General features: G+C 36.1%; 2 protein-coding genes across 3 annotated transcripts; both read left to right on the forward strand.

The window, feature by feature from the left end:
• LOC133300212 (E3 ubiquitin-protein ligase CCNB1IP1 homolog) lies at positions 1 to 1,997 on the forward strand. 2 transcript variants are annotated; one of them, XM_061499722.1, is made up of 7 exons: positions 1 to 70; positions 206 to 278; positions 656 to 701; positions 852 to 882; positions 1,057 to 1,312; positions 1,388 to 1,551; positions 1,723 to 1,997. In XM_061499722.1, exons 1-7 carry the CDS (start codon positions 1 to 3, stop codon positions 1,995 to 1,997), a joined length of 915 nt encoding a protein of 304 aa, XP_061355706.1. The 2 variants fall into 2 exon arrangements, with proteins under 2 accessions (XP_061355706.1, XP_061355708.1); XM_061499724.1 differs by having other exon boundaries at positions 1,753 to 1,997.
• An 8,007-nt stretch (positions 1,998 to 10,004) lies between these two features.
• LOC133300211 (zinc finger BED domain-containing protein RICESLEEPER 1-like) lies at positions 10,005 to 14,034 on the forward strand. Its single transcript, XM_061499721.1, has 4 exons — positions 10,005 to 10,016; positions 11,082 to 13,076; positions 13,170 to 13,235; positions 13,911 to 14,034. Exons 2-3 carry the CDS (start codon positions 11,108 to 11,110, stop codon positions 13,223 to 13,225), a joined length of 2,025 nt encoding a protein of 674 aa, XP_061355705.1. The 5' UTR covers positions 10,005 to 10,016; positions 11,082 to 11,107; the 3' UTR covers positions 13,226 to 13,235; positions 13,911 to 14,034.
• Positions 14,035 to 15,504: the final 1,470 nt, after the last annotated feature.

A 15,504-nucleotide genomic window follows, 5' to 3' on the forward strand; every position in this document is an offset into this window, starting at 1 on the left:
ATGAGATGCAATGCATGCTGGCGAGAAGTAGAAGGACGAGCCATTTCCACAACATGTGGTCACCTATTGTGTATCCATATGCCAGCAATTTTGACCTTGAGTTCTTCCATCAACACAGATCATATTAAATTAGGTTGATTTTTCTTTATGTTCTGTTACTGAAGTTGTTAGTTCATACATTTGGTTTCCTTAACACAGTTAAAAGGCACAGATGATGCGAATAAGATATTAAGTAACGATGGAGCATGCCCAATTTGTGATCAGGTCCTTTCGAAGAGGTATGGATTTTATTTAGATATGTTGATTATCGCCAGACAAATAAAAACACGTGATTTTGTTATTCACCTGATACAATACTAATCAAAGTAGTCATTCAATGGCAATAATGATCCCTCAGCAATATGTAATTATATTTGTTGTGGTGATTCTATAATTTATTCTAGATTATGTGTTGTGTCAATTTTGAGCCTCATGGATATAATACTGGTTAAAATGGTCATTTGGTGTGACTATTTTCCCCTCAAAAATCAGTACCTATATAAATATTTGTGCCGTAATGTGATTTCTTGTCATCATAATCAAATTTTTGGTTGTCAATATTAAGCCTCACAGATGAGTTGTTCTTGACTAATTTGTATGTTTCTCCTGTTAACAGTCTCATGAAACCTGTGGATATCAATCCCAATGACGAATGGATAAATGTAAGGAAGCATTATCCTATGTATTACTAACTACATAGTACATACAACAAGATATTTTCTGTAATTTGATGAATTTCATTCCCTGTTAACCCTGCTTATCTTTACTTTCACGAGCTTTATTGCCAATTATTCTGATGTTTTTTATTGCAGATGGCAATGGCGGGAGTATCTCCACAGATATGTATCCTTTATGCCCATTGTTTAGCGGGAATTCCATAGAAAAATGAAATTAATGCCATATTGATCACCCTTATACCATCTGACGGTCTGACTAACGTAAACGAAGTGCATATTCTGAAATTCCAGAAATTAAGAGGGTACATTGGACCATGTGTTTTTCCCTAAACAAATTTAGTGATGAAGAGTGCATATAGAAGTGTGATGTTCTACATTGGGCAAAAAGAACTGGAGATGCAGTTTAAGATGAACAGGATTGTTGCTCAATGCCGTCAGAAATGTGAGACGATGCAAGAGAAGTTTACAGAAAAACTAGAGCAGGTGCATACTGCTTACCAAAAGATGGCTAAGAGGTGCCAGATGATGCAACAGGAAAATGAGAGCTTAACCAAGGACAATCAAGAACTTCAGGAAAAATTTGCTGAAAAATCCCGGTCAGTGTCGATCACTTTTCCAGCTTGTACAAATTATATCTCGTTGTTGATGTCTTAAATTTATTTCAATTTCAGGCAGAAGAGAAAATTAGATGAAATGTATGACCAGCTGAGGAGTGAGTTTGAGTCAGCGAAGCGTTCTGCCATACAGCCTGCAAGCAAATTTTATTCCAGAAACGAGCCTGATTTGTTCTCTAACCCACCTAACATAATGGATGAGAGAGAAACCGGCAGAAAAGGTAATCCTTTGCTTTCAGCAGTAAGAGGGTACAACTTTTTAATGTCAATGAGTTAGCTTTTAAAACCAAATGAAGTATTTATTATTTATATAAAATAATGAAAGCATGAAGAACTATATAACCTTGTTTGTGCTTAGACATTTCCAAAATTAGATAACTTATTTGTTGCAGGTGGTCCGGTATTCACTCCTGACACTCCAGGACCAAGAGAGGATGTATGGCCAGCAAGGCAGAATAGCAATAACTCCGGTCACTTTGATATCTCTGTTGGCTCACCGGCAAAACAACCAGTCATTACAGGAGATGCTGGGAACAGAAGGCTTGGTGCTCACCCTGTTTTTGGGTCTAATGCTACTGGTAACCCATCCATGACATTGAGGAACTTGATACTCTCTCCAATAAAGCGGCCTCAGCTCTCACGTAGCCGCCCCCAACTATTCACGTGAGGAAGAAACTCAAGTCTGCTAATTTTACTCTACTGGACGTTTCTGAATCTTCATGTATTTTGGTGCTTTTCAGGTTGTAGGCTCAAAGGAGACTAACCATTTATGATGTCAGTTAAGTTTGCCCAAATGAATTCGTAATCCCCATAATGAGCTTTGATATTTTAAACTTCAGTTTCTTTTTCCTGTCCTTCAAACTCTTATACATGAAGAGCTGCTAACATAAACAACGTATGTATCATTTTCGTTTCCTAGCTTCAATCTGTTGATAGATAGTCTCTCCAGCGTACTATATGGTGATTGGTGAAAACCCAAAAGTGAATACCTTGAAAACTTATCAACTATGAAGCCGCTGCCCCATTTGGTTTCTCTGAGTAAAGAATGAAAGCAGACATCATCTGTCTTACCTTTGTTTGTGCCCCCGATTTCTGGGCTCCTAAACTAATGAGATTGACAATGATTGACATAAACATTTTGAACTTTTGAAAAAGCTATTTAGTATTCACATAGTGAGAGATTGTGCATCTCACATGGTAACATGTCAAATTTGTTGCCATTCAATATCTGCATTCAGCTGCCAAAATGTGTTTCCAGTCATCAAAATTTATATTCCACAAATGACAGTCAGGTGAATGGTATTAGACTATTAGGTCATAAATTAAATCAGAAGTTATTTTGTTGCGGTCATGTCATTCATTTGGAATTAGTGTTTATGTAAAGTATTTTATAAACTCATTGTTACCACTTAGCAAAGGTATTTATGCTGTTTTATTGGGAAATTGAATTGATAGCCAAGAAACTAGTTGTTTCGGTCGATTTACGACTTATTAGAATCCAAAATTTCTTCTTATTCTACTTGCCCTAGTTGGGAGTGCCAAGTCCAAATGCATAAATGGAGAGTTGTGAAAATAACAAAGTATTTTAATACAACATGCCCTGTTTTGTTCCGTTGATAGTATAATGTTTGATATTATCAATTAACAAGACATAATAGAATTAAGAGGATAATATGAATGAGGATGGGCATCTTTGAATGGACAGTTATTTTTTTACTAAAATAAAAGAAAATAAAGAAGCTTATAAACACTTCTATTAGGCATTTAGTTCATATTTGTATAAGTATAATATAACTTCATAATGTAAAGAATCTGTTTAGACAAAAATCTCCTTTTTTGCATTCATAAAATATCATTAAATACGGGATGAACATTATTAGAAAATAAAAGTGATAAAATGGAAAATATTGATTTCATTGATTAGGTAATTAATTTGTACAATAAGGCTCTTATATAAAAGAGCAAGCGAAGATTCTAGAATATCATTGAAATACTAAACTACCCTTATACCTAATATCTAATAAACATCATTAAGAAAGTTAAGCTTACAAAAATAATGGTCGTAGAATGAATGGTGGCAACGACACCAATGACAACAGTGGTTGGTAATGGTAATGACAAAAATGACAACAGTGGTAGTGATAACAATCACGATGATTAGTGGTGGAGTGAGGGAGAGATTAGGAGGAGGGATCGTCTTCTAAGTTCGTCAACATTTGTCTTATAATACATTCGGACTTAAAAGAAATATAGTGTAACATAAGTTTACCCTCGCTTCGTCTTTATTATTCCTCATGTAATTTTTTTTTATTGGAGAATTCTTCAAATCTGGCTACGTATCGATTCACTGTCATGTTATCCTATCAAAATTAGTGCGAATTTTATTTTCCTCACCCATTTTCACAAAATTTTCTGGCTTTGCTATTGACAATAATGATAATATAGACATTGGTAACAAACATGACATAGTAATTGTTGGAAAGAATATCTTTATTATTTATAAAAAAATCTATTTCCTTATTTCATTAGGATTTGGGTTAGGTTTAGGCTAAGTCCATTAGTGTTTCTATATATATTGTATACTCATGTATCAATCCAATGTACAGATTTATTTTAATATTCCTTTCGTCTCTTGTTATTGAACATGGTTTCTAGAGCCTAACAAGAGACATCCTGATCCAATTTTTTTTTTTTCGGATATTGTCTCCTTGTCAGTTTTCGGAGATCTCTTTTGTTCTTGGATTGTTTGTGAACCTTTTTCTTCTTGAACCACAGTCGACTCCGCCATTGACCACCACCGTCTGGTAGCTTTTTCTTGCGAGCCACCTACCGTTGTGATCGTCTCGACTGTGTGGTGCCGTCTTTCTAGGTCTAGTCCTAAGAAAGTGTCTCTCGCGCGTCTCAAAGTTTTGTGCGTGTTCTTCTGTGCCAGCATGTGGCACCTTCTTTCCGACGGCGACCGGTTGGGTTTTCTCCCCTCTCTGAGACGGTTCTAGATTTGTTCTTGTTTTGGAGTTTTGACCTCGTTATTGGTGACACACAGATCCCCCTCCTTCTAGTTAGTTTTATGATCTGATTTTCTGATCTTTTCCCCCCCCTTTTTTTAGGTGATTATTGTATCTCATGCCTCTTCTATTTCCAGGTCTTCGGCGAGCTCCAAGTCGAAGTCTACTATTTTTACCAATTATATCCTTGCTTCGCTGAGTGTGGATAAATTGGATGGGTCAAATTATGATTCTTGGTCGTCAGATCTGCAACTTTGGTTGAATGGGCGGAATTATACATCTCATCTCACTATTAAGGCTGAATCTATTGCTGGCAATGAGCCCACGCAATGGAAGATGATTGATGCTCAATTGTGCAGTCTTATCAAATCCACTCTTCATCCTTCCATTAAGCAGATTTTTCAGCGTGCAAATACTTGTGAGGCTGTTTAGAGTCAGGCAAAGGCTTTGTACACAAATGATACGCAACGACTCTATGGTGTGTGTCAAAAATTGATGTCTACCTTTGCCATTCATGATTTTGATTGTCCTATGTCTGAGTACTTGGGGAAAGCTCAAAGTTTACTTCATGATCTCAATAAACTTTTGCCCCTTACTGATGATGTTGATAAGGAGCGGGAGCAACGTAGTATTCTTTTCATGCTATTGATTTTATATGGTTTACCTTCCCATTTGTCTGCCAATCGAGATCAGATTTTGGGATCTGCTACTGTTCCTACATTAGCTTCTGTGATATCTACTTTTCCTACGATTCCACCTAAGCCCTCTGCATCATCAACACCTGCTATGCACTATGTCTCTCCAATTGACACCTCTGGCTCTTCTTCCCTTGTTGCTCAGGGCTCTAGTCGTGGACGTAAACCCTCTAAAGGTAGGCTACTTTGCACTCCATGTTATCCAATCAATCATACTGTTGATCACTATTTGAAGCTCCATGGCAAGCCACCTCAGCCTCCTCGGAGTGCTCATGTTGCACAGGCTCCATCTAGTGTTGTTGATCCAGGGTTACCTTTTGCATCATAATTTCCTGCATTTTTTCTTAATGAATTCATAAATTGGTGGTCTGAGAAGCAATCATCTGGTACTACTGCCTCCATTGTCCAACTGGTAATTCTTTTGCTGGAATCTTTCAGGTACAATCTCTAGGCCCTTAGACTGTTGATTCTAGGGCTTCTGATCACATTTATGGTAATAAGTCCTTATTCACCTGTCTTTGTACCACTGGTTCCTTTCCTACTATTACTATGGTCAATGGATCTTTCGTCCAATCCCATGATTTATCACTGGATCATGTTCTCTATGTTCCATATTCTTCTTTTAACTTACTTTCCATTAGCCGTTTGACCAAATCCATTGATTGTGTGATTTCTTTTACTAAAACTTCTGTCATTTTTCAGGATTGGAGTTCGGGGAAGGGGATTACCAATGAATGTGAATATCATAGCCTCTATTAATTTTCTTCTTCTTCTTCAGCCTATTCTACTGTGGATTCACCCCCTCCATATCTATATCATTTTAGGTCATCCAAGTCTTGCCAAGCTTCAGAAGATGGTTCCCCATTTATCGTCTCTTTCTAGTTTACATTGTGGGTTGTGTTGGTTTGGAAACATACTCGTATTACGTTTCCAAGTCATCTTAGTCGTCATGCTTTGTCTCCTTTTTTTGTGGTCCACTATGATATTTGGGGGCCTAGTCGTCATCCTTCTACTTTAGGGTTTAAGTATTTTGTTATATTTATTAATGACTATTCCAGATGTACTTGGTTATTTTTAACGAAAAATCATTTTGAGTTATTTTTTGTTTTTCAGTTATTTTATAATGAAATCAAAACTCAATTTTGAATTCCTATTCGTACTTTTCATAATGATAATGCTTGTGAGTATTTATCTCATCAATTTCAGCAATTTTATTCGTCTAATGGCATTCTTCATCAAAAGTCTTATCCTCACACACCCCAGCAAAATGGTGCAAACGCAAGAATTGTCACCTTGTTGAGACTACTCGTGCATTATTAACTGATGGCAATGTTCCATACAAATTCTGGGGTGCTCCTATTCTCACTGCATGCTATCTCATTAATCGTATGCCCTTTTTGGTTCTTTATAACCAGGTACCTCACTCTATTTTATTCCGTCATCAACCTTTATATCCTTTGACCCACATGTCTTTGGTTCTACATGTTTTGTTCATCATCTTGGTCCAAGCTTGGATAAACTAGCTCCTAAGTCTCATAAATGTGTTTTTTCGGGTTATCCTCGATCTCAAAAGGGTTACCGTTACTACTCTCCGACTTTACATCGATACTTTATCTCGACATATGTCTCCTTATTTGAATTAGTCCCCTTTTTGGCTCCACTACTGCTCCTGCAGACCCTGATCAGTCATCTCTCTATGTCGACTTCCTTGAATATCTTCCGCCACTTTCTGTCCTTGTGTCTGACTTTTCTTCCGCCAACTCTTTTCCTGATGATTTACAACATGTTTTACTTGATGTTTCTATGGGCTCACATCCAACCGCATCTCCTCTCTTAGCTTCGGTCCCACCTTATGCTAGTGATCTTCCTATTGTTCTCCGAAAAAGTACCTGAGAAACCCGCATTTGGACTAGGTATTTCGTTAATATTAGTTACTATCGTCTATGCAATTAGTCCCGTTAATATTTGTCTTTCCAAAATGTAAAATTTGTAAAGAGCAACCGCAAACTTGTTTTGAGTTTTATCTATGAGCTAACTCTAACCTCCAGATGCTGTTTCAGGAGCAATTAAGAAATATTTCTAGCACACACACACAAAGCTTAACTCTGTGAACTTCATAAAACATGAGGGGAGTACAACAAGCTTAACTCTGTGAACTTCGTAAAACATGAGGGGAGTCTGAAGAATGTGACTAGTGAAGAAATTTGACTGGTTCCTATTCTGGAAGTCAAATACCCTTGTCATTGCATAGGGCTGACCTTCAACAGTGCGCTCTTTGAGCAGCTCTTGCTCCTAACTTTTGATAGCTTAGGCCCTTTGGGCGCAATTTGAGAGCGGAGGAGTTGACCTTCAAGTTTTTTTTTTCTTTTAACAAATAGGGGGGCATATGTCAGAAATTTTTGCAAAATAGTTTCAGGTGCAACAGACTTAAGTTGAATAAAAAATACAATCATCGCAACTAATTTACAAACATGATTCAGGAGCAACCAATCAAAGTTTCAAGTTGTGCAATTAGCAGTCAAGCTCAAATAAGTTAAGTTCAAAAACAAAAGGTTATCCTACTCATGCTTCTAGTATAATACAACATGGTGGCTCCTTATCTCAAACAATATAACTTTCAAAAATAGGGAGCAATCGCAAAACTTAACTAGTCATCATTAGGCATCATGCATGTCAGAGAGGTGTTATAAAATTGGATAATCATTTCCCATAGCATTATCAACATAGGTATATCAATTCACAACAAAATGTATTAACAAATCGAAAATTAAAAAGAAAATTCAAGGTGGCGAATCCCTGGTACACCGCAGAAGAAAAGTCAAAACAACAACGAGGAGCAAAATTTCAGTAATGGGCATTCATTTTCCTTCCAGACATTCATGTATTCGTTCCATCAAGTTAATTAAAATTAAAGTGACGAGAAATGAATAAACTTGGGATCACAGTTATGACCCTATTGTGCTCCTTTGTTGTCAGTTGCTCCTTCTGCAACAGGAGCATCACTATCTCTTCTGGGAGCAATATGTCTGGAAAAGCTGGTGTCCTTGCTTGGGTTTTGACTTTTGATACAAATTGACATCCATGACTCTCCTCCTCTGTGAGATTTATCCTTCAACTTTTTTTTAAATGTCAGATTGCTCCTTAAAAATAATAAATTGGTTTTTATGATTGACATCAGCATGTCTAAGATCAAGAAGTCCGGTCATGGTCTTCACATCACAGTGTGCAGCAACATAATGAAGAGCATAAGCCTCATCTAGATTAGTATGCCCCACTTTGAAAAGCATTCTTACTGATTCTACATTATGTGAATCGAGAGCACTATATATTCTGTTGAAATGTTTGTCTGGACAATTTTAGTTTCCAGGCTTGTCCAAGCCGAGTTCTTTACGTTTATTCATGATTTGTTTCACTACATGTTTGATGCAGCGCTTTTTTAAGAGCAATAATATCCGCGTCTGATTTAACTATCATCTTGGTATACCTTGCTACTTGCTAGCAGTCTATCACACATTTTTTTTTTTTTGGTAAGCGTCTATCACACATTTTACCACATATATAGACAGAAAGAACCACCAAAATGTCATTTGTTACCACCTTGTCAAAAATGTTTCTACATATTAGATTAATTAATAAGTAAAATAAGGTTAACATGTACAAGTTAGTTTAATCAGTGTTTTAAAACTCCACCCACCTCCCGGGTTGACCCGGGTCAACCTTGACCCCTCCCCTTTGAGGGTTGGGGTCACAAGTTAGATCCTATATGCACATCGACCCCTCCGACTCCCAAAACCCCGCCGGGTTTCAGTGACTCCCGAGTCAGAGAGGTCAAAGGGAGTCACTGCATTTTATTTTATTTTTAAGAAATGTTTGCAAACCTAAATCTAATCGTTCTCTTCTCTCCCGACGACCTAGACTTGTGGTATCTTGATACTTTGGTATCATTAGAATATGATTTTTGTACTTTGGTATCTTGATATTTTAATTAGGTTGTGTAATATTGACTTGTGGTTATAATTGGTGAATTATATTAAATATGTTTTGAATCTTTAATGATTGATGATTTGTTTTTTAATATTTTTATATAGGATATATATTTATATTTTTTTAATATATAAAACCAGGTCAGCATAGTGACCCCGTGACCCTCCGGTTGAACCCATGACCCTGTGACCCCTGACCTCGGCCGGGTCGATGGCCGGTCCGGGTTTTTAAACACTGAGTTTAATTACTAACTGTGTTAAAGAATAACTTAAATAAATAAAAAAAGCTTTAACATTTCTAAAGTGAATATAGATAAGTTATCTACCTTCGCTTCCAAAACGACGTAATTTTGGATTGAAAAATTAAAAAATTATAATAAAAATAACTATTATAACTCTGAAATAAATTATAATTATAAAAACACCTTGATTTTCATCTCAAAACGACGTCGTTTTGAGCTCAATGTAGATAAGTTATCTACATTGACTCTGTAGAAAAAACGAACCCATAAAAAAACACAAAAGAATAATTGATAAGAAAAAAAATATAAAAACATAAGTGATAAAAGAATAAAGTACATGGATGGGTTTATAAACTTTTCCTCATAAAAAACTAGGGAAAATATTTTGTGAGAAAATTTTTCTACTACCAGTGACTCATATCTCATAGCATAAATGAGTCACATCTTGAATTTTTTTTTTTCTCAACTATTTTGTAGATCTCAATTATACTATAAGTCATCAATAAGAAAAAAATCTCATAAGAAAATATTTTTCAAAAAACTAACAATCTAAACCACAACCCACAACAAATGGAACCCGAGATTTTGACCCACCTACCCATTTATCACCCTCTTCCATCAAAATCGGTTTGGGTATTACCCTTTCGAAATCGGATCCAACCCACATTCGCCACGCTACAATCCAAACGCATCTTCATCGGGTTCTCGCTCCAATCCCTATCATTTTCTGCCGTATCGGACTTTATTTTCTCTATCTGAAAGTAAGACACTCTTTTCAATTCAACTTTCTTTCTTTTCCGTTTGTTTCAGCTGGCAATTGTGTCATTTGGTGGTTAAATTTGTTCAAATTTTAAAATTGCAACATTTTTAAATGGGTGTTTCAAATTTTGCTTCATGTTGTGATTCTTGTTTTGTTTAGAGCGACCTATTCCATATGGATGAAAATGAAAATGGAAATGAACCTTGTTAATCCATGGTATTAAATTGCAGATATGCCCATTTTTTCAAGAAATAAAAAAAATAAAATTCCTTCCATTAGGTGGGACCTTGATGTTCAGTTTGTAATGTCTGTCCGAATTAATGCATATCCTTTAATTTTTTTTTTCATTCAATTAATGGGTGTTTTGACTTTTGATCAAGTATAGGCTACTCCAAGCATCGTCTATAATTGAACTGAACTTAACTAATATTTGAGGTTTTTTTATTTTTATTTATTTATTTTTTTATTTTTCCTTTGCTCTCTCTCTCTCTCTCTCTCTCTCTCTGTGTGTGTGTGTGTGTGTGTGTGTGTGTTAGGCACTTGGCTTATTACCCTCACCCTTTTCACTGGTCTGGTTTTTTTGTTCTTGCATGTTGGATGGACTCAGTTTCCCTAAGTAAGGATACACTTTATTTTGAGGGTCTAGGCATGTCTAAGGTTGACTTAGTTTGAGTCAAGAAATGTCTAGATTCTGATCTAAACTCATGGTTCTTGATATATTTTACTGAGGAGTATACTAAGATTTAAGTAGATATTTAACTTTTGAGTAATGTCATGTTGCTGGGTCAGGTTTCTAAGCTCTTGTGTAATCTTGTCATTCTAAATTCTGCAAGATATGACTGAGTTGAACTTTAAAAGTTAAGCTTTATGCTTGTAAATCTTTGTGCTTTATTTGTTCTCCCTTATTCAGAGGAGGATGGCATTGGCAGTGGCTTTATGACTATGTTCTACCTAGCCATTCCTTCAATGCTTTGCTACTTGACAAATTTTGAAGTTATGTTTTTTTTATCCTTTACTTTTTTGGGTGATGACTTAGACTTATTACTTAGTTTTGTGTGGCATGCAGATTATTGGTAGTTTTAAGCCTATGTGATGGAAATATCAAATGATTCAGGCACTAAGAAACCAAAAAGGTTGACATCTGTTGTCTGGAATCATTTTGAAAAGGTTAGAAAGGCTGACATCTGTTATGCTGTTTGTGTACATTGTAACAAGAAACTTAGTGGTTCAAGTAACAGTGGAACTACTCATCTGCGAAATCACTTAATGCGGTGTCTGAAAAGATCAAACTTTGATGTGTCTCAACTACTTGCAGCAAAGAGAAGGAAAAAAGATAATACCGTCAGCCTCGCAAACATTAGTTTTGATGAAGGTCAGAGGAAAGAAGAATATATAAAGCCAACAATCATCAAGTTTGATCAGGAGCACAAGAAAGAAGAAATCATTAACTTTGGGAGTAGTAAATTTGATCAGGGAAGGAGTCAACTTGATCTTGCACGCATGATCATATTACATGGATACCCGTTGAACTTGGTTGAACAAGTAGGATTCAAGGTCTTTGTAAAGAACCTCCAGCCTCTCTTTGAGTTTCTGCCAAATAGTGATGTAGAGGTTTCTTGTATAGAAATCTACAAGAGGGAGAAAGAGAAAGTGTATCACATGATAAACAAATTGCCCGGTCGGATTAATCTGTCTATTGAAATGTGGTCTTCAACAGAAAATTCTTCATATTTGTGTCTATATGCACATTATATTGATGAGGAATGGACATTACAGAAGAAAATCCTAAACTTTGTCACACTTGATTCTTCTCATACTGAAGACTTGCTTCCAGAAGTGATTATCAAATGTCTCAATGAGTGGGATATTGACTGCAAGCTGTTTTCCTTGACACTTGATGATTGTTCCATTGATGATAACTTCACTTTTAGAATCAAAGAGCGAGTTTCCGAGAAAAGGCCTTTTTTAAGTACTCGACAATTACTTGACATACGTTCCACAGCACATCTCCTAAACTCCATTGTTCAAGATGCCATGGATGCATTGCATGAGGTCATCCAAAAGATTCGTGAAAGCATCAGATATATTAGAAGTTCACAAGTTGTGCTAGGAAAATTTAATGAAATTGCTCAACATGCTGGAATTAACTCTCAGAAGGCCTTGTTTCTTGATTTTCCTGTTCATTGGAAATCTACCTATCTCATGCTTGAAACTGCACTAGAATACAGGAGTGCTTTTTCTCTCTTCCAAGAACATGATCCCTCCTATTCAACCACTCTAACTGATGAAGAGTGGGAATGGGTCAGTTCTGTTTCTGGATATTTGAAACTTTTAGTTGAAATTATGAATGTCTTTTCTGGCCACAGTTTTCCTACTGCTAGTATATACTTCCCTGAGATTTGTGACATCCATATTCAATTAATTGACTGGTGCAGAAGTTCAGATAATTTTCTTAGTTCAATGGCTTTGAAGATGAAAGCCAAATTTGATAAGTACTGGAGCAAGTGCAGTTTGGCTTTAGCTGTAGCTGCAGTCTTAGACCCTCGGTTTAAAATGAAGTTGGTTGAATACTACTACTCCTTGATTTATGGCAGCACTGCTTTGGAACGTATCAAGGAAGTTTCTGATGGTATAAAAGAACTTTTTAATGCGTATTCTATCTGTTCAACAATGGTTGATCAAGGTTCAGCCTTGCCTGGTAGCAGCTTGCCTGGTACTACTTGTGGTGCCAGGGATAGACTAAAAGGCTTTGACAGATTTCTTCATGAAACGTCAGAGAGTCAGTCCATGACATCAGATTTAGACAAGTATTTAGAGGAACCAATATTTCCTCGTAATTCTGATTTTAACATATTGAATTGGTGGAAAGTCCACATGCCAAGGTACCCAATTTTGTCTATGATGGCACGTGATGTTCTTGGGACTCCAATGTCAACTTTGGCACCTGAATTGGCATTTAGCATTGGGGGAAGAGTGCTAGATTCTTCTCGTTGTTCTCTAAACCCATATACACGAGAGGCTTTAATATGCACACAAGATTGGCTCCAAAATGAATCAAGAGGTATGTTCTTATCTTCTGCTTTTTTCCACCCTTAGAATAATCCTGATTTATAGCTTATTCTGATGCATTGTTTTTACTCTGTTGTCTTATTAGATTTAAATCCATCTCCGATCCATTCTGCTTTATCCCTTCTCCTTGAATCAAGTTGATTTTTTCTGGGTATGCTTCTGTAAAACTCATGTCATATGTTCCTAATCTCTCTATACTGCTCTTGTGTTATTCAAGTGTGATGAGTGTCACATTGGTTGCTAATGGGCTAAGTGAAGTCCATAAGTGGAAGGATCCATGAACTTAATGTCTTAAGATTTTGGGTGGTGACGTGGTGTCGAACCTACTTAATGTGGTTGGTCTAGCTTAGCGTATTAGTGATGGTCCTCCACCACGGGCTCCCTCGGATCCTGCCTGACAGTGATATCAGAGTTGGGTTGGGCTCGAGCTATACGGATTGAGTACTTGGACTTGAGGTACTCAGAGTTAAGATGGAGTATATCAATGGTGGGTTTCACACTTGAGGGGAAGATTATTGGGTTATTCAAGTGTGATGAGTCCCACATTGGTTGTTAATGGGCTAAGTAAAGTCCATATAAGTGAAAGAATTCATGAACACAATGCCTTGAGATTTTGGATTGTGATATAATGTGAGATCCACTTGGTTTGGTTGGTCTAGTTTAACCCATTGGTGGTGATCTTTCACCACGGGCTCCCTTGGATCCTGCCTGACAACTCCGTTATTGAAAATTTTGCTTTCTACTTATTTAAGGGCTGTGTTCTAAGGTTTATAAATCTGTCACTGGTTCATAAGTTATCTTCATCACTTTGTTTTTTCAATGTCAGGTCTTATTAAAGGAAGCTGCCTTAGAATTTTCAAGTGCGCCTTTGTTCCTCCTTTGTTTCCTATTGAGGGTTGCTTGCCCTTGATATGAAAATCGCTCCTTGCAGGAAAAAGTTTTCTTTTCTTTTGCTTCAGCGTTCATACAATAGGGTTGCACAAAGTGAATGGTCTAATGAATGAAGATCTTCAACAATGGCATGGTTTTAACTTTCATTCCATCTCCATCACCTCTATCAAGTGAAGTTCTTATCTGCATCATTATTGCACTGGACCAGTTAGATGATCACATATAATAGAGTAATTAAATGGGGACAATCAGGTAAACTATAAACTAAAATCTAAATCATTAAGTATAACACACAATGTGGACGTAAGAATGTCCTTCCAGCAATCTTCTTCCCTAAAAAGTTGAAAGGAATTGATCCAAAAAGAATTCAAGATTATGCTTTTAAACTGTCTTATAAAATGTTTCTTACGAGAAGCTAATTTTATTGAGGCCAAGACTATAATCATTGATTAAACTAATTATTCCCCTTTAAGAAAAATAAAGTGAATCACATTCTTCTAACCTAATATTGCTATATGTCAACATCATTATGCTCCCTAGTACTTCCTCGTCCATAGTATTTAAAAAAAAAAAAAAAACTCAATGAATATGATCACGAAAAAAAATGTCATGTTTTCAAATTTGTACACGACCCATTATTGACTCACGGGTTAACACGACACGTATTTTAACAGGTCATATCATGAATCAACCCATGAGTCAGGACCTGTTTTGACACCCATACTTTTAATACAGTTGGTTCCTAAGACTCAGAACTCAAGATACTGATTAAGATGGAACAATTCATATGAGTAGATTGACGTTGAGAGTCGGGTTCAACTTATAAATCAGTGACTGACCCATATAATCAACTAATTATTGGTATAACTCAGGAAAAATAAGTAAAATTAAAATAGATTCTTTTTGCATGAGAAGCAAGTGGTGAAGATAAATCATGATAGAGGTTGGTGGTCCTATGACATCATGAATTACGTTTAATTATGAAGGTCATGTTCACTTGTTCCCTGCATGTCTGCATGAAGTGCGGAGTCCAGTTTTCACCATAAATATTGTGGGTAAATTTCACATGTAATTGACTGTATATTGTTTTTTTTTTTCCATCCTTTTTCGTTTTGGTCAGAGATTTTTCTTAAAAGTTTATTTTTTTGCGAAGCTGCTTTATAGAAAAAAATTAATAATCCGTTTATTTGCATAAAGTATTGCACGTACTGTTTGATGATATATTGGTCTTACGATATATTTAGTGGTTGACTATTGCAATACTCTGCATCATTGCCGTGTTTCTTGGCGTAACAAATTACTAATCTGTTAGTGGATGATTAAATATAGGTCATAGTTAGATATATAGATCTCTATTAAAATTTATCGGCAAAGTGTTTCTTAAGCAACAAGAGATATTATTTTCAGAAATCTCAAAATGATATTGTTTTCGGACTTAGGAAAAAAAAAAACGTATAGAATGTTTTAGCACTTTTTATTTTCCTTTTATATCATATATTTTATTAAAATACCCTACATTTTTTTGAAAC

Source organism: Gastrolobium bilobum, unplaced genomic scaffold, assembly GCF_033153095.1.
Source record: "Gastrolobium bilobum isolate Gb01-03AN ecotype WA unplaced genomic scaffold, APGP_CSIRO_Gbil_v1 utg36430, whole genome shotgun sequence".
In the NCBI taxonomy this organism is placed as follows: Eukaryota; Viridiplantae; Streptophyta; class Magnoliopsida; order Fabales; family Fabaceae; genus Gastrolobium; species Gastrolobium bilobum.